The following is a 20,611-nucleotide window of genomic DNA, read 5'->3' on the forward strand; positions in this document are numbered from 1 at the left end:
CCCAGTTGTATTAACATGTTGCTGGAGGCTTTATTGGAAATGAACAGCCATTTTGCCGATTAACAAGAGAGCCAACACCCACAGCAACTGGCAACAAAGTGAACCGACAGGGCAGTTATTTACCAGAGTCACCGTTTCGCAAGTAAAGTCAACTGTTGTGAATTTCTGAACATATGTCGGTCCAGGGGCTCACTACGTACATAAGTTATGGTTTTGAAGGGCTGTGAATGTCACATTTATCAGCAATCATAATTGGAATTAATTCAAAGTAAAAATAATTTTTACTAAACCCACTGCCCCGACCAGGAACTCGGACGTAACTCAGAATGGGAACACTTTGACTTTTAAATCTTCATGTCATGCAAGCACATTTTGGGCACCCGCTTACGGGACAATGCTCTCTAACCACCAGCGAGATGCTCCAATTGCACATTAAAACAAAGGAAACCGCAGCGTTTGCTTTGTTTTGGGTGACTTGAGGTCATGGCTACACTTAGTAGTAAGACAAAGTAAAACATAAGACACCGTCTCAGGTAAGATAAGAATTAAGCCATTAATTCCACAACTTTTTTTTCCCAACCGCAAGGGCTTTGTCTTCCACTAAGCGACAAGCGGGTGGCCTTTGCCTTTGGAGCGCCATGGAGCACAAGCTGGACTTATCCAGGCTGACGGACGAGGAGGCCAAACATGTATGGGAAGTCATTCAGCGAGACTTCAACCTCCGCAAGAAGGAGGAGGAGAGACTCGGGTGGGTCCTCTTCTCTGCCTCTCACACTGTGAATAAGGCGTCCTCCCTCGGCCCGTCGGTCATTCTATCGGTACATTCGTCAGCTGTTATGTGTATATACGAATATATTTACATCTGTACAATATAACACGATACACCACACAATGATTCCTCTTTCAACAATTTGTCCTCATTCGGTCCCCCTAGCCCTTCTCTTGCACATATTAGCCATCTCACACGCACAGTAACAAACAATAACCCAATAACAATGAACAACAATCACGAGACGTCAAAAATGTTCAACGTGATCGCCGCAAATGATTTGATTAAAAAATGATGTTTCTTAGTGACAGCGACCGTTTGCAGTTGCCCTGTCACTATCCAGGGCAACTGCAGCTTCCACAGACAACATAAGACACCTTCATCATTAGATTTATTTGCACTGCGGGGGGTTATTTGGCCATTTAAATTTTTGACGTTTGTTTATTTCATCTGTAGCTTTTGGTCGATCTTAACATTAAAACTGCCCTGCCTTGGCTGTGTGTGAGTGCATCTGCACGTTTAGAAGTCTGTGTGTGTGTGTGTGTGTGTGTGTCTGTCTGTCTGTCTGTCTGTCTGTCTGTGTGTGTGTGTGTGTGTGTCTGTCTATCTGTCTGTCTGTCTGTCTGTCTGCGTGTGTGTGTGTGTGTGTGTGTGTGTGTGTGGGTGTGTGTGTGTGTGTGTGTGTGTGTGTGTGTGTGTTAATGAGCCAGTAGCATCAGTGTTAATGCCTGCTGTTGTTGGTCAGGTCATCACGGTGATCATGGCTCAGTCACAAGGCCTCTGCACTTCACTGTGCCCCACATAGAAAACAAGATGCCGTGGAGGCCGTTCTTCTCCACTCACAAGGACTCCTCTGTTTCCCCGTGGAATTGCTCTCTCATATACCCACAGGCCACAAATAAGTTTTGTGGCCTGTGGGAGGTAAGTGAACATAGTCCCAGTGCTAAGGAAACATACCAGCAGACGTACCAGAGAACCTTCCCGAGGGGGAGACCGTCTGAAACGGGGTGAAAACTCTGCTTGACTGAATTGATCGATGGATTGAGTTGAATTCAGTTTGTGGCTGAATCTTCGAGGTGTGTTTTCTTGTCGAGCCTGTACGTATCTGTGCAGAATCAAAAATCAAAAGGAGAATCAAGGACTGCGCTAATTTGAGTTCAAAAAATGGTAACAGCAATAACACCTTTGGACAGTGAGAAATCGTAACTTAAAGACATACACAGTTTTGTTATAGTGAAGACAAATATCTCCATAACTCTTCAAAGTAACAATTTGAAGTGCCTAAAATGGCGGCGCAAGCGGTGTAGAACATTTCGTCGGCAGAACCAAACTTAGTGGTGACTGGTTCATATTATAAAACAAAAAAGCACCAATCATGCTTTCAGCTACACGCTTGCCTTGGTATGTCATAATGTTATTCTTCGTTGGTGCTCTGGCTGACGTTAAGGTGAAAAACGTCATGATTTGGAGCCCCCACGGACTCTCGCCCGGCCACCATATTCCTACCCCGGGAGCGTCACCAAGATGGCGTCCGTGTAAATCAACACATCTTTTGAAAATACTCCGCTGGCAAGGAACACATACGCATGTTGTGAGCTACGCCAACCTTGACAGGGCTTCGGTTGCGTATTCAGAGGGCGGCTACTTCAAGGATGGTCCGGGCGTGTGAATGAGCAACATTCTCAGCTGCATTTTCAATGTCCTGTCCTGAAGGAGGACGTTGAAGTGAGCCGAGCCAACCTGTACAGTCAATGTTTATGCATTTCACCCTTCCTTCCGCAAATTCCCCGACACACACCCCGAGGCGAGAACTTGTTGAAAAAATGAATCTATTTCTGGACTCTCACAAGACAAACATGCATTTCAAGCAAGACAATGAGCAGCTGTGCATCGATGCGCCCGAGGCCGGCGGGGCTGACAAAGGGCTGGAGTTTCACATGATCCACCAAAAATGCACCGCTTTCAAAGAACATTAACGTTCATTCATAATACGCTGAGCAATTTTTTAGGAACAAACTCTCACTGTGGCTGGATGTCGTTGATGATGTTATTCCTTCCTTTCACTGCTCTCTTCCCTTCTCTCCCCTTCCCCCTTTCCTTCTTCCCTCCTTCTCCTGCCATCGTCCTCTTCCCTCCTCTTCCCCACCTCCTCCCCTTCCCCCATTCCCTCCCTTCCGCCCGACAGGGACCTGAAGACTAAAATTGAGAAGGAGGACACCAAGCGGGAGCTGCTGGGCTCTGAGAGCAACCTCGCCGACTCTCACTGCATCCGCTGCCTGCAGCCGTTCAAGTTCCTGGTCAACAGCAAGCGCCAGTGCCTGGACTGCCAGATGTACACCTGCAAGTCTTGCAGCCGCTACAACAAGAAGGAGCACGGCTGGGTGTGCGACAACTGTCGCATGACCAGGTGAGGCTCAGATGGGTGGAAATAGGAAAGTGTGGGGCAGCGGATAAAGGGGGCGGAGAAAAGCAAAAATGTGCAATGTGCAAAAAAAAATGAAAACTAAAGAATCAAAATATCTACCCATTATCGCACAAGTGAGTTACAATCGAGTCCATAGGATTTGAAGAGACTGAAGCCTGACGTGTGCATGTGCCATCCGTGCTTCCACAGGGTCCTAAAAATCGGCACCGTGGGATGGTACCACGACAACGTACGTAACCGTTTCAAGCGTTTTGGCAGCGCCAAGGTCATGCGGTCACTGTACAAGAGACTGAATGGGGACGGTGAGTCCAAATATACACGGGCACAGAGACCCACAAAGCACGGAGACATCCGGAGATCATCATCGCAGGAATTCACTTTTTATTTGGTCAACTTGCTTTTCACTGGAGCTCCAATAAGCTGAACAGCCATTCAAAATTGATGTTGGGGCAAACAATGTGACTGTAGAGAGCCAGGCTTCTTTGTGTTTCACCAAATCACGGTGTTTGTCCAACCTGTGTGTGGCAGTTTCGCCTGCCACACGCCACCGAGTGGCGTTTTCAGGGCCCTCCAGCACAGAGTCACAGACAATGGGGTTGAGACACAGTTTCTTGTTGAGAGGGAGCTGGATGGAACAAGGCCTGGAGCAGGTGGACAGCGTGTCATGACAAGGGCTCCTCCCCTGTGTGTGTGGGGATGGGGGTTTTACCTGTTGCTCGTTAGACCAATCAAGGAGCAACAGATGTGCAGCCACACTGATCCTGGGCCCAATTACCTAGACCCAACACAGGTGTGGCAGCTCAAACCACCACCATCCCCACACTTTAATGTGCTACTGTGGAATAAAAGGCTGTCATTCATATCAACCGTGATGACAAGCAATCAGTCACACCACGGTCACCAGACTGCGGCTTGGGAGGGCTGTGTCTCCCAGCCTCACAAGGCTGTCTGTGTGTCTTAAATGGATTTAATGGATAGATTTTATATGGGCCCCATCCAAATAATATAATTGGGTTATTGGGTACTTATTTGTTTATAGATCTTGTCACACACACACACGCACACACACACACACACACACACACACACACACACACACACACACACACACACACACACACACACACACACACACACACTCACACTCACACACACACACACACACACATTTCAATATGCGTAATATTTGAAAAGGGGAAAATGAACAATTAACTTCGATTGGTGGAAATAAAGTTGGATATTTGATCTTTAAGAATTATCTAAAGTTGGTGTTTAGTACTCCTCTGTTTTGCCCCCGAGGCCTTTGACTCGAGGCAGGCGACTAATTTGCCTGGATCTGGGTCTGGTGACAGTCATGTTACCAAACTATGGGACAATCTCAATCCTTTACATTCGGTTACAGTCTGGTTACTAGGGTCGAAGCCAGCTGCTGACTGACCATCCACGCCATTTAATTGCGTAACGGCATCTGATTTCCCTGGTCCTTTGATGAAGTCATAGGTGGGTCATTGGGTTCCAATGGCTTCAATGAGACTAGCATCTTAATGCAGCCCTGGCTTCAGGGATAGATCTTGCCATGTACTGTATATGGACAGCATCTGGTGGTAGAAAGTACCAAGCAGATTAAATATAAACCCAAAATATCAGGCTCTGAGTCCCAACATAAAAAGCAACAGCCAAATGATATCTTTGCCAACACATGAAGGCCAGTTGTGTAGGGATGAATAATTATTTTAAATACAAATGAAGAAGGGGATATTATGTTAAGGAGACCTATAAGGAGTCATCTGCCTTATTCAACATAGACTTTATAGACTCAATATATTTGCTAATGTATAATATTTAATTTAATAATTTATAAGGTTATGCAATTATCTATGGTATCTTTGCACATATTATAATTGTATAGGTTGTACTGTATATTTAAATATATACACACATCAATTATGTAAATATACTCACACTTCAAGACTGTGTATGTATTCTACAATAGAACATATTGTGAAGTATTTTACAAAACAACTCTACAACTTTAAATAAATTCCAATATATTGTAATATGTTTAATAGGCAGATATAGATGGTAAATATGTTGACAGATAACAGTAATGAAATGAATGGTTGTATTTGCTTCTCAGGTGGTCGTGATGATGACACGCAGAGCATGCCCGATGTGCGGAGTGAGTGACTCTTTAAAATCATCATTTCATTTTCGAAAGACCCAAATTCGACAGAGCCATTGTCCATTGATGATTATAGTGCAGAATAGCACACATTTGCGGAATGGCAATTTGACACTTGGGATGTTTTGACACTAAGTAGTAGTAATGTGTCGCTCATTATGCACCACTTGTAATCAGGTGTTTGTCGCAAAAGAGATCTTGGCCTGATGATGGGAATTTAGTATCTCCAGAGGGAGATAGAGACATGGATCTACAGACAAGTATCAACCTCAACAGTTATGTTACCAATAACAACTTTACTTTAATGAAATGAAAAGGTCTATTCTATGTCAATATGTCTGTAAAAGATCATACAGATTTTAAAACATAAAAACTGTCTGTACAATTGGTGAAAAGTGACATAAAAACAAAGCCCATTAGTCTAAAAAGGCCATAACATTGTTGAACATTGTTGAATAAAAACTTATGAAGCCTATAAATGATGGGTGGTGACCTTTGATCCCTAGACGTGTACAACGGACACGAAGACGACTACGCGGAAGCCGAAGCTCAGCGCTACAAAATGGTAACGAAAGACAAACAAGATGTTTTTAAACCATTAGTGCCACTTCCCACTAAATATAGTACGGATATAACTGTAACTTATATAACGCCAAAGAACTACTACTATTTGCTTTTCCAGATACGCAAGAACAAGCGCCTGCTCTCTGTGCATCCCATGGACTTTGACTCAGAGGATTACTACCCCTGTTCCCGCAGACAGTCCTTTCAGGTTGTCCAAAATCAATTTATAGCGTTTCAGCATCATTCCATATCAGTTAAAAGATATCTAGCATTAATTTTCAATTATTATGCATATGGTAAGTCATCATTTGAGTTGAATGGGCCATTTGGCAGTGACCACCACGCACTCGCTACAAACCACAATCCACATTACAGATACGGCTAAAATCTCTTTCTAGCCATATTAGGGCTGATAACACAACTGAGGAACTGTAAAAACTGTCATCATCAATGATATGAGATCTTCATATGAACTGCTATTTTCCATTCAGAGGGATTTACAATGATAATTTGAAGACCTGCTGGACCACTAAGATTAGAAGGAAACTGCACAACAAGCGTGAAGGTGTATGTATTGAGTCAACCATCTCGAAGTATAGTAATGTAAAGCAATTGTGGCTTCTTACTAAATGCCAAGACAATGACAAACAACAAGGAAAAGCCATAAGAGACATTTAATCTATGTAATATTAAGAATTAAACCTTTAATACTCGGGGTTGGAATTACAGAATAACTCATGATATGAAACTATCACTATATGTTGCCCACGATGACGATGGAATCCCGATACAGTGATTCTGCGATTCAGAGCAAAAGACAATTCATCCCCCACCCATCACGATATCTATATAACTGAAGAAGAAGAAATATCCCTAAAAAGACAAAAAGCAGGAGTTATGTATTTATTAACTGAATTGTGGAGTCAGTTTCACATAATTTGACAACTGAGATGGAACAAGGTACAACAAAAATATGCTCAATGTTTAAAAAATATCTTAAAATATATAAAATATTCAATAAACACCGATTTGGTAAATTAGATAGTAGTTAGATAGTATTAGATAGAAAAACAAATCAAATTTCATGAAAATCTGTTTAGAATGTAACGAGTTACAGTTAATTTTGTCTCTCAATACACACATGTGACATACATTATCTTATGATGCCCCTGGATACATCATCAGTGATGTAACCTTGGGTCATTGGGTGTTTGTTTTGTTGGATGTTGGGTCATTCAACAATCAGACACCCTCACCCAGGCAACCCGGCAGGGGTTGATCAAGCCCCGCCTTGTGTCCAGGTAGCACAACCCCACCCAGAGCTCTCCTCTCCTGATCCACAGTCACCTAGAGGCAGCTTCTGCTGGCTCATTGGGCAACTTGACATTGGCCCTTCGGCTACTGGCCCCTGTGATGCACAGCATGTTGTAGGCCTTGTAGAGGGACTGGCCTGCGAACCCTCTGCATCCCACCTCAATGGATTCGCACATGGCTCGCCACCCATTGCTTCGGCATTCTTCCACTAGCTCAGCATACTATGCCCTCTTCCTCTCTATGGCCTCCTCAATGGAGTCCTCCCAGGGAACAATGACTTCCAAGAGAATGATCTGCCTGGAGGCTTCCGAGATCAGCACCATGTCTGTGCTTAGCGTTGTTGTAGCAACAGTTTCTGGGAACTTTGGTTGTTTCCCCAGGTCAAATTTCAGCTCCCAGTCTTGTGCCACCGCTTGCAGGCCAGAGGAGATGGTCCTGGCAGCTAATGTTGGCTTCTCCCCAGCCCTGACGAAAGCGACGGTCTTCTTCACTGGGCGGAGGTGCTTGCAGTGGCTAATTCCAATGAATGGTGTCCGTTATGGCCTTTAGGACTTTGTCGTGGCGCCAGCGGTAGTGCCCCTCGCCTAGGGTTTTTTGAACATCAGCTGAGGATGTGCTCCAGGGTCCCTCTCTTCAGGCACAGACAGCAAGCTGGTGATTCCACTTTTCCCCAGCAAAACAAGTTGGATGGGCTTGTTTAAATGTCAGCGACAGCCTGGATTAAGAATAGTACTCTAGGGAGCTCAACTTTCCAAAGCATTACTCCCATCTCGTTCAGGCTCCCTGCTGCCGCATTTCAACCATCATGCTGACTCGCTCCTCCTCTACTGATGCTCAAACCTTATCCTGGGTCAGCGACCTCTTGTCCTTCCCCTGCACCTTGTCATAGCAAGATGTTTGAATGCTACCCAGGACAGCCCTTCCACGAGACACTGTGCCCGCAAGCAACTTGTGCCTAAGCCACGACTCAGCCACTTCTATGGCCTCTGTTGCACTCCACTTCTGTCTTGACCTGGATACAAGCTCGAGAGACTTTTGGGTTGCAGGACTCTATTGCAGCACCTCCCTGGTACGGGCCACCATAAATTTTAATTCAGGCTGCTGATAGGGAGCTTATACTTGTTATTCCACACAGTGCGATGCTGCTCAGGCTCTGAGGTAGTCACAGTCACTTCCGTAGGAACCTACTGACCCTCCTCTCAAAGCCCTCGGCTGTGGAGATCGAGACCTCATAGACCAAGAGGGGCCAGAGAATCCATAGGAGGATGCTGTGTTGGTATATCCAGGCCCTCAGGATGTACCTGCTACCTTGGACAGATATAGTTGTCACAATCAGGTCATCCATAAAGGCCCTAATGGGCGGCTGTCACACACCAGACTTGGTGAGGTGCCCTCTACACCGAACCTCTGCAGACTTTACAAGCATGTTTATGGCAAGCGTGAAAAGGATCACTGAAATGGTACATCCGGAAATTATTCCTTTCTCGAGCTTGTGCCACTTTGGGGTTGCAGACCCATCAGAGACTCTCAGATTTAAGCTATTATAGTAGTTCAAAATAAGGTCCCCGAACTTGCCTGGTGGTGGTGGCGGTTCAGTGCCTCTTTGACCAGCTTGCGGGGTATTGACCCATAGGTGTTTGCAAGGTCTAGCCACAGCACAACCAGGTCCCCTTTGTTCTCCCGGGCTTCCTTGATCAGCTGGGTGACCATGCCTGTGTGCACCAGACACCCCAGTACCTTCGGGATCACTCCTTTCTGGACCAAGGTATCCATGTAGGTGTTCCTTAGGAGGTAGTCTGTCAGGCGCCTGGCAACAATGCTGAAGAATATCTTTCCCTCAACACTGAACAGCGAGATGGTTCTGAACTGAACGATGTTCTTCGACTCTTCCTCCTTTGGAATCCACACCCCTTCCGCAGACCTCCACTGATGAGCTAACTTGCCCCTCCTCCTATTACCTTCAGGGTCCTGAAGAGCCTGTGGAGTAATCTTGGGCAGTTCTTGTATACCTTGTAAGGTACCCCGCTCGGTCCTGGGGCTGAGCTTGATCTTGCCTTCTTGACCACCTCCTTCCAGCCAGTGCTTCTTTCTTTTTAAATCCAGAGAAGGTGCAGGTGGATTTACCAAGGACTTACAGTGTCCCAGATATTGCTCCCTGGATTCATCACTGAAGGTGTCTGTAGGGTGCTGGTCAATCTCAGCTTTGGAGCTGGTGAGCTGCCCGTTGCCCGCTGCACTTCTGACCCAGCAGCTGTTTTATAAACCCAAATGCGTTCGCTAAACGGTAGTTTGCTTCCTGGCCCCCTCCTTCCGCCGCCTCCTATGCCACTTGGCCCTACTCAAGGAGGAGGCGCTTCTTATTCATCATCTTATGATGTGTGTATTTACTAAACATGTCGTTAAGTAGCAGCAACAGAGCACAACGTGCCGTAAACCAATCCTTGCGCTTCAGAGTAAAAAACAGCACACATCGGTCTTGTCTCACCTTCTTTTCACCGCAACTCTGCATCGAGACGGCAGTAAAACTGTATTTTGCAATGCTTGTTAAATTTTGCAATTAATCCACGGTTCACATGTGTGCGGAACCGTGGGGGGTTAGGGGTAACGTTACGTTACACCACTAGTTTAGAGCGATACCATGTTTTAATAGAAATTACGATATTTGGCGCCAGTGTATCCAAAAGGTATCACAAGAGGAAGTATTGCGATATATTCCAGTATTGATATTTTTTCCCACTCCTACTTTAAAATAAATTAAAGGAAAAACTGCAATCAAGTATACAGATCAGATAAATCAGAGTGAAACCTATGATTCTATTCATCTTAAATTTCTTTACGATCCACTACAGTCAAGGTGGACGGTCCAATCTCTGTGACTTCCCTATTTGGTTAGATGGTCCCTCATCGATTCTTAACACTCCTCTCATTGTATTGAACCATCTCTAACATTTCAGCAAATCCAGGAGGAGCGGGGCGGCTACAGGAATGACATGGACTACCAGAACGACATTTACAATCACCGCATGAACCGCAGAAAGAGTCTGGACCGCTATGCGATGCGGCCCGGTAAATATGAAGAAATTGTGTCACCGTGTGCGGACACCCCTACCACTTTTACTCACATTTACCCCAAAGGGTCATCCTGAGCAGGTGCAATATGTTAATTGAAGCTACAGGGTCTCATGATCGAAGTCACATATTGACGCCTATGGGGCAAACACGTAAACAATATAGACAAATAGAAATATTGATATTGCATAGTTTAACCATCAAATCATATTAAGATACTGATGAAGATTATAGATTAGAGGAAGAGTAGAGAGAGGTAGAGTAGAGGTAGTGGGAGAGGGAAAGTAGAAGAAGGTAGAGTATAGGTATAGTAGAGGTATCCACATGTGACAACCATCCAACCCCCATCACCCTTAAATACACGCATGCACGCACGCAGACAAACACACACACACACACACACACACACACACACACACACACACACACACACACACACACACACACACACACACACACACACACACACACACACACACACACACACACACACACACACACACACACACAGATGATACTGATTCAAGGTCTTAAACTTCAAAAGTTTTGTTTAATATCTGACATGTTGGGATCAGCTAAGAAGCTGATCAAAATGTCTCTACCGGTGTGCAGATGAATTTGGGGAACACAGGATGGCTCGAACCCGCTCTCTGTCCAAGATCAGCTCTGCAGTGGCGCGTCAGCAGTACGTGGACACCTCGGACGAGGAAGAGTACCAGCGCTACCCCAACATGTCTCAACAGCAGCCCCAGAACCGCAGACGCAACAGCAAAGCCTCCTCTCAGGAGAACCTGGGCCAAGCCCCCCCTGTAAGGGTCTCTGGTTGTACTAGTTCAATGCAGTGCAATAGTGTTAGAAATATTAACATAATAACAATTTTAAGGGCAACTTTAGAAAAGTGCCAGTACAATCTGGTGGTCAGTACAACCCTTCCCACCTTCCCAAGACACAAGGCAATCTACTCGTAACTAACCTTATGGTTTTGGTTTTATGATGCAGATGAATGAGCTGAGCAAACGCATGTCGGCGATCGAAAGCCTCCTGAACCGACTGGAGGGGAAGATGACGGGTGACGAGGTACAGCATGCTGCGAAACGGGGTTAACAGTGATCTGAGCTTGGGAACTGCAAAAAAAAAAATGTCATCATCGGGGTCATACAATGTCCTTTGCTCTAAGGTGGTCACTTTCTTTTCTCGATAGTATGCCTTCTTCTGATTGATTGATTTGGGCGGGGGGGTACTTGGTCACTTGAGGTTGTGGGGATATTTTTTCATTCAAGGGTGCTACTCTTTTTTTGTCAAGGTTCCTCCATATCGACGTAGGTATTATTCTTGGAAACCGTATCAAAATTGTGAAATACCCCACTCTAGCTCAGCTTTGGGTGTTTTTTCTTCTAGACATTTAAATATTGAAAAATGGCATGATAAAATAAATGCAGAGGTTGACCTTCCAGTTTCAGAGCGTAAAACTCTCTCCACAGGGTGCCACGCCGGCCACTGGCCCGAACGAAGAGGAGAAGCTCAGAAGGAAGCTGAGTGAGCTGGCGGGCAACCTCAGCGACAAGGGCCTCTCCTCGGACGAGGAGGCTGGAAAGAAACCCTCCTTCCTGTCTAAGGGGGCCCATGCCAAGATGGGCCATGTGGCCCCACTTCTAATGGATCCTGACCTTAGCTCATCTAGCGATGAGATGCCCACCGAAGCTCAAAAGGTACGGCTCTGGACATGGCTTCTTGTTTAGTCGGGCTGTCTTGAATGAAGTTTGTAGTTGTCACGTCAGCTTTCCTTCTGCATAAACACTAACACTAACTGGTGGTCACAGAACTATTGGGGCAAGGGCCAAACAAAGAAAAGACTAATTTAAAAGAGCTCTTTCTAGAGAAATACTAGATGTATAATATGGTGGGGCAAATGTTGTCATGAAGGAAACATATTTACATATATCCATGTACAGTATATCCTTGTAAAATATACTATATTCATTTTAAATACTAAATGTACTATTTTCTAAATGAACATTTTTTGGTCAGAACTAATGGACCCAGGACGCAACCCATGATGTCTATGACATCAGGATGGAAAGATGAAAAATGTAATTTTAATTACTACCGAGTAATCAGGAATGGACTTGTGTTCATGGAAAGTAGATCCTCCATTTTTGAGTAGAATTAATGTAGCCAGGGTTCCCTCCATTGTAACATCATTGGAATATCTGGGTCAATCCCGGAAGCCAAGTCACCAACCAGTACATCCATGATATTTTGAGTGCAGCAAGAACAGGCAAGGAGGGGACAGTGGGGTCAACAGGATCTGAATGGGGTGTGTGCATTTTGTGATGGAGTGACCAGGTATTCCACTGTTCAGGCTCTATTGACATCACTGTCCATTCCCAAGTGTTGAAACTTCCAAGTTCCTACTGATCAAGGCTTTCACTGCATGGCTTAGCTTGACCTGACAGGGGATTCATTGGATTCAGTGGCTTCATGGGAACTAAATGGGAACAATTGACACCTTTGTTATTTCAACCAATTTTAATCAGGGAGATTGAGTCTAAATTACGGCATCCATCTTTAGAAAATTGTTGACTTTTTTGGAATGAAGGCAGAAATTCAATACTGCCTAATGCGACTAGTCTTCTGCTGTGGGCCATGAGCAGCTCCAGGGGGAAATAATAGATTGTGAAGATCACATGTTTGGGCCTCAGAATAACAGAGAGATAATAAATTATAAGCTTATCGAAAACCTCAGAGAACACACACTGCCAGAACAATTAAAGGAAAAAAAAGAATTAAGGAAATAAATATTCCTGTGTGGAAGGCCTTTCATTTCACTAACAATGCAAGCATGACATCGTTTTCTGTAAAAATCATTATTCACAAAGCTAAAGATAACCCTATGCAATATGACTGCATGGCTGCTTCTGCATTAACAGGCTCCCTCTTTGGTTTGTTAAACTGTGAAACACCATGTTCTGCCTGTTTTTAACTAAATGAAACAAGGGTTTTAGTAGTTACATATTCTAGCCTTACCATAACAATAAATTCCAGAACTCCTGTCATCAGGTTTTGGGGAATAGCACCTTTTTACAGTTGTTATTCACTAGATTTGTAAAATACATTTTTACTGTTCATATGTGCACTTATCTTTAAATCCCATTTTACATTTTCACATATATTACTACCAGGTAAATGGCCTTAACACCCCCAGCCTTCCAACCACAGCACTCTTGCGGGCCAATGACCCTAACCCTAACCCTACCTCATCTGTAGTAGTGGCATACATACTGTATATATGTAACTCTACATTTAAATTAAGAATGAATCATGAATTTACCAAAACTGATTTAAACGACTACTACTTTAACCGTATGTAACATGGCTTGGCACCCAGGCTGGTACTGTAGCTACTGCACCACCATGAGCATGTCGATGTCTTAGCAAACAATGTTTTCCAGCTGCTAACATCTGTCCCTCTACATGGCTTCCAGAGATCCACTGCAGCCGGCCTCTGTGACCTCACCACTGAGGTCCTGAGAACCATTAACGCAACTGAAAACGCAATGATCGAGTACGGCCTCGCAGAGCCAATCGAAAGGCCCCACTTAGTAGGGACTGACGTAAAGCAAGCAGACGATGCTTACAGAGAACTTGAGGAAGATGTAAGCTTTACTGAGAATAAAATTAAATAATAGATTTTTTAAATCCTGCACGCCTCTGCCCTTGGCTGCGTCCCAAAGGCCCTAAAAGTTACTGCTACGACTCCCCCTACTGGATTTTACATGCTGTTCAAATGGATTAGTAAACAAGCGAAATAGATCTTGCAGACAAGAGAAGCAGCTTAAAGCAGCTGCTGAAGAAGCTTTGGCGTAAGATACAGCAGAGTTTCCAACCCGGAAGAGTTTTGGTGACATCACTGGGCTCCCACCTGAGGCCTGGTCGCTCAAGGTACTTCACACCCAATCAAATTCCTTTCCGTGCAACCGTCATGGTCGGCAGGGTTTGCTTCATCTCGAGGAGGCCTTTTCAGCGTCGAGAGGAGTTCGGCGTTACTTTGTTGGTACTGCAAAGCAGTGATGGCTGTGTTGGCGAACCGTTGGAGATTTAGCTGTGTCAAAACATCACTGCTAGAAAATAAACTGTCACGCAAAGAAACGCACGCATGGTTTGCACTTTACTTTACTTTTCACAGTGAGCTTTATCGTGAGCTAGCTTGCTTGGCATCTATCTAAATACTTCTAGCATTGGTACCGCCTACTTTGCAAAAACATGTGAGGTTCTCAAACTAGTGGTGAAAAATTCAGTTCCTTTTGGAGATTTGGCTCTTTTTGAGTGACTCAGTAAAAGATTTTGTTAAATTTTTGATTAGGCTGGTGCAACAAGAGTCAGAAAAGTAGGTTGGCTGCGAGTTGTGAATGGAATTCTCGAAATAATCATTTCATTCTGTCAAAACCATTTATATATTATAAGGCAGAATGAATAAATCTTTCATATTCAATAAGAATTATGCCAAATGTCGGCACATCAATTTAAACCTGAGTAATTCTTTCCGGAGTGCCTCCCGACTCATGAGTCATTTAAAATATTTGTTGGCTACGAACGAGTCGTTTGTGAGTCTCACGCCACCATCACAAACAGCCAAATTGTTTCTGTTGTGACCAGAGCCTGTGAAGAAATCATGTGAACTCTCATGTGAAGCTCCTCAAGATCTGGATTATACGTCGACAGTTTAGCACAGAGGTGACCACTGAAAATATCGAATGGTGTGAACATTTGTACAGAGCGGTAAACAATGGCGCAACTAGTCAGAATGAACCTGGTTACGAAAAAAACGTCATTGATTGGCGGGAAGGTGGTGATCGGTTGTGATTCACTGGCACCGAAGCGGCTCAGCTCTCTCAATTCTACACTTTTCCCCTGCCCCTCGTCTCCTCGAGGGAGTAGCGAGTGCGGAGGTAAGGGTAGCAGGGTAGCAGAAGCAGCAGTGACTAAAGGCGGAGGCATACGTTAAAAGAAGTAGAACTTTTTGATCAAAAGGACGTATTCAGAACAAGAGAAGAACTAACTGATGCAGTGATTTGGGTTCTGTCTGTGTCTTCAGTACGAGCCCCCAAGGCAAACTTTGTCTTTTGTCTTATGCTCGCCCTGAGAGCTCCTTTCGTCGCAATTGGTCCAAACGCCCTTGCGTCACGGCAGGGGACGGACTAACACCTCCTTTTCTGGGTCAACCTCCTTTTCTTTTTTTTCTTGTTATCATCTTTAAAAACACCAAAGTCACCGCCCACTACTCTCGATGTCGCATTTGTGCTTCTTTCACCGCCGCCACTGTTGTTTTGCTGTTTGTTTCCGTTTGCGGCAACTGGCTCTGGAAGTAGATGCCACGGAATCGCTCTGAGTCCCCTAGTGGCATGGAATGACATATAAAGAAGTCTTATTGAGTATTCCGACAACGGTGTTCTGGGACATGTTCTGTGGTGGTTCTTACGTCCTCTGTTCTCACTCCTTTTAAGTATGCCTCCGCCTTAAGGGTTTTGAGACGCACCCCCATTTTTACTTTCCCTCCCTCCCTAACCCGTTTGTTGTCTGGAGGTCAAACTAAACCACGCCCACCCGGCTTGATAAAGGGGACCTATCATGCTTTTCCTTATTTTTCTGTCATATATTTGATGTAACAATGTCGGATGTTCATACTAGATGCGGCCAAAGTGTCAAATAATGAGGTAAAGGTTTTTTCTACTTTGGGCATGAGCTTTAGTTGACAGCTAAGGTGAAATCAGTGAAAGTTTACAGCACAAATAAAACGGAGCCCGGAGTAAAGCGCAAACACACACAACTCGCCGGGGTCACAGCACCCGGAACTCGTGCTCAAACCCCATTGCCTCAGAACTAGGGGCTTGGCTGCTCATTTACAATTTAAAGCTGCATACGCTGAAACAGTCCGTTTTGGAACACTATAGTATAGAGGCATGTCACAATGGCTCGAATGCATAACCTGAGTAGTACCTTTCAGCAAAAAAATTAAAAAACATGTTTTGGGGACCTCCGAGACCTATATTGACGTGTGTAAAAAGGAGCATAATAGTTCCCCTTTAAAGAGCATGTGAGAAGCACATGGAGTGGCTTCCTTGTCCCTGGCTGCCTGGTCTAGAATGTGTTGTCAATAGGGCTGGGTGTCTTCACAATAGTACCCAAAAAGTGCCTGGGTAACCGTTTATTTATTTATTGATAAACCATTAGGGATTCACATTACACACAATGTGTGAATTCTTGAAAAAGCTTCAAGGTGTAAAAGTCTTAATGTCACCATGAAAGGCTGTATGCATTACATTATGAAATGTACTTTTATTTTGAAATGTAACATATCCATTTTACATGACTAAAATTGAGCTAATATTCTAATTCAGAGGGATTTAAGATCAATTTAAAAAAATCCTAATTTGAAATACTTAATAAGCCGCTGTCAGTCAGGTTCTACGGACACCCAGCTCGAGTAAGAAATGGAAAGTTCAAAGTCAGGACTAGTAAGGACTAGTCACAGGACTCTGCCTGTGTGTTTTGTTCTCTTCCCCCTCACAGGTTTACGTGACAGCGGGGAAGTCCTTCGAGCTGGAGACCAAGCTCAAGCTGCTGGAGCAAAACGCAAAGGACGGCTTCGGAGGGGCCACGGACTCCGAGCTGTCCGAGCTGGAGGACGTGGTGGCCCTGACGGCCGCCCGGGTCCAGAGCACCGAAAGCGAGGTGAGTTACGTGGCCACGGTTGTGAACGGGTGGGGGGGGATTGCAAAGCCATCAAGCAACACCAACACCACCTCTCTCTCTCTCTCTCTCTCTCTCTCTCTCTCTCTCTGCAGGTTTCCGACATTGAGAGCAAGATTGCCGCGCTCAGCACCACAGGATACGACAAGAAGAAGAAGGTGAGTTGAAGAGGGGGCACCTCCCCCTGAAGACAGATTTTCAGTCCGTCCGACAGTGAGATTGTTGAACAAATGGGGCATTTATGGGTGAATGAAAACACATAGACAACATTGCAATCAACCAACGTGGGTTCCTCCTACAGCCCTTGGGGGCTTTGTCTTCCATTATATGCACACACAGTCACTCGTTATTATACAATGTGAAACGGATCCGATCGTCGGTCGCCCGGGGAGAAAAGGAAACTCAACGAGAGCAGAAAATTCAACACACTTGAATACAAAAGGCAGTTCTGTGAGAGAGACAGTGGCCATTCGTCAATATGTTACTTGTTTGTACCTCTGTGAACTCATTCCTAATTAATGCCTTTCACGCTCCAAATTCTGTTCCAAACCTCGGGTTAGCATCAAGCCGAGAACCCGATAGATATATTCGACTAAATATCTCCATCTTTACATGTCTGTAACTATTGGTATATTATGCTTTTAGGACCCTACTTCCTAGATCAGTGACCAACACTGCATGGCTTATTACCGCATGACTGTGTGTCCCATGCCGATTCCCCTCTTATCTACTCGATCCAAAGTGGAACGGCATGCCCCCCTGGACAAATTCAACTCTTGTTTGGGTATGAAGCGAAATGCGACACAGTGTTAAGCCTGATTCACGCCTAAAACAACAAACGACAACAACGAACCGGAAGTTTACTGATTCCGCATTCGACAAGCCGTGCCGCACTGCAGTGTGGATTTCCCGCATCGAGGCTCCGGGGTGCGTTCAAAGTTTTCCAACTCATGAGACCAGTTTCGGTCTCTCACACTATGACCATAAGGGACGTCGGTCACGTTTTTTCTTTTTTACTGGAACTGGCCTTGAGATGAAGTAAATACATAGAGTATTTGAAGATAATGATGTTATCAACGTTGATGTTGAACGTCACAATATCCACCATCAATAAATTCTCTTCTTATGAGTGATTGTGTTTATTTTTTTTGTATTTTATAAAAAGGGAGTTTTAAACTCTCATTGAGCAGATCAAACTACTCGCTGCAACAAAAAAAAAAAAAGCGGGCCTTCCCCTTTCCCCAAACATATTGTGATACGAAATGCAGGCGCAATTCAATCAACGGATCGCATTAGATGTGAAGCAGGCTTTAGGCTGTGGAATTAATTATCATCTTATTTCAGTTATTTATTTAGTTTTAGTTAGAATGCATGTGTTTTCGGTTTGATGCTACTTGAAAAAAAAACCTACAAGGTCTTTTAAATGTGTTTACCAGGCTCAGTACCAGAGTGAAATAGCAAAAGAATGTGTTCAATGCAGTAGCGTCATAGTCACGCCTATAATAGGATAAAGTCTTAACAAGTCAGTAACAATGTTAGGCGATAACGACAAAATCAAATAGCCCAATATTTTTGGGAATTAATATCTCGATTTTGATAATTTGATTATATTTTGGGAACATTTGGAACAAATCTCCAATGCATGACAAAATGTTCTCTGAGGTCGTCTCATCTCCCCCCTGCAGATCTCTGGGTCTCAGCAGCGAAAACGATCCTCCCATGACATTCCACCAAGTAAGGCCAACAGAAAGGCTAATTTAAAGCAATTTACTGAATTATCATTATTATTATTTTTTTGTTTAATACAGTCGGAATTTATGTGAATCATTTACAAGCAGATAACAAAAAAAAAAAAATCTAAAAATAAAAGAACATAATTGACTGCTAGAATAAACACACACAAAAAAAAAACAGTTTGTGGAAATGATTGGTGATTTTCTGAAAAATAACAACCTGCTCACTTGATGGAAAAAAACAACGTGTTCTCTTATCCGACAGGAAGAGGAAGCACCAACGGCTTGGGGTTCCAGTGGAAATCCAATAACATGTATTGATCTGCGTGACCAGTTGCCCATCTATACTTCACCTGAGTTGAATTGGAGACGACCGGTTTAGTAACTGGAACCAGGGGTGAATACGGTGAAAGCTGGCAGACATTAATAGAAGTTACAGTAGTCCTTTGTAAACGGAAATCATCAGCGCAGACACAAACATACACGCACGCACACACACACACACACACACGCACGCACGCGCACACACACACACACACACACACACACACACACACACACACACACACACACACACACACACACACACACACACACACACACACACAGCGCTCGATTTTGACTAATTTCTGCTATCCATATTTACTAGCCATATTTCGTCCTTGTCTGATCCCCTAAAAAATACATTTCATTCTCTGAAGATCATCAGCAGCAGCCACTCCTGTCTATTTCCTTGTCGAATAATTGTTCTTTCAAGGCGCTAAAACATTTCGATTGAAATCTATTATTCAGAGGAGCGTTTGACCTCTCTTCGTTCTCTTCGTTCGTCTTCATATTTCGTGCATCCGCAGGAGATTTCTTCCATGGTGTGAGGAGTAACTCCTCATGTCCACCCTTCATGTAAAGTATCCTGCATTAGTCAAACAGGCAACTCTAAAAGTCAAAAGGTAGTTCCAAACTATTTATTGCAACACACAAAATTGTAATGTGAACGGCTTGATTGCTCGAGGTTTGATATTATCGGTTACTAACCAACAATAGCACATCTTAATGATACCTATAAATATAATTTCTACTAAAGCTGGCTATGGATTTACCAATGTTTGCAGTCAGGTTTGACAAATGTAAGTAGGATATATAAATAATTATAAATAGCACCGGGTCTCAAGACTATGGTTCATGGATATATTATTTTACAAAGTTTCATTAGGATCACTGATGAAAGAAACGATTTGTCCCTGGAATATATATTGGTTGGAGACAATGTGGTAAAAGTGGACTGCAAGGCACAATACTGGACTTGTCATGATTTGTGATCCGTTTACTGTTAGTTTACTATCCCGTGTACTATCCCCTTGCTCTATGTACCTTTATTCCTCTCTGGAAAAATAAAGTAAGAACTACAACTTGAATGGTGCTTTACTTAAACAATCTCCAGGTCAAGATCGTTAGTACCCAGGGTTACTTGACTACTACTGTGATTGCTGTAGGGAACCACTAGATGGAGCGATAAAGCTGCACGATAGAGCTGATAACGGACAGACCTTTCACCGCTTTCGTCCGGCTCAGTTATTTTTCCCATTAGGGTTGGAGATTTTGTTTTTACAGAAAAAAAAAACAGAGCACCGAATGGGACAGTGAACAGAAGCAGAAACACAACTGTTAAAACTACATCCAAGAATAATCAGGGATGTGATTGGGCGACACAAAAAAAGCAGGAAGATTATATATATATATATATATATATATACAGTGTGTGTATATATATATACACACACACACACACACACACACACACACACACA

General features: G+C 43.9%; 1 protein-coding gene across 1 annotated transcript; it reads left to right on the plus strand.

Annotated features, from left to right (window-relative positions):
* Positions 1-638: 638 nt before the first annotated feature.
* mlpha (melanophilin a) lies at positions 639-19,710 on the plus strand (the record flags this gene model as incomplete). Its single annotated transcript, XM_080023918.1, has 15 exons — positions 639-748; positions 2,955-3,176; positions 3,384-3,496; positions 5,332-5,373; positions 5,883-5,941; positions 6,059-6,148; positions 10,209-10,320; positions 10,936-11,132; positions 11,323-11,400; positions 11,805-12,032; positions 13,809-13,979; positions 16,894-17,055; positions 17,169-17,231; positions 18,759-18,807; positions 19,658-19,710. The coding sequence occupies 15 exons, from the start codon at positions 639-641 to the stop codon at positions 19,708-19,710; spliced, it is 1,749 nt and encodes a 582-aa protein (XP_079880044.1).
* Positions 19,711-20,611: the final 901 nt, after the last annotated feature.

Source organism: Zeus faber, assembly GCF_960531495.2.
Source record: "Zeus faber genome assembly, chromosome: 2".
NCBI lineage: Eukaryota > Metazoa > Chordata > Actinopteri > Zeiformes > Zeidae > Zeus > Zeus faber.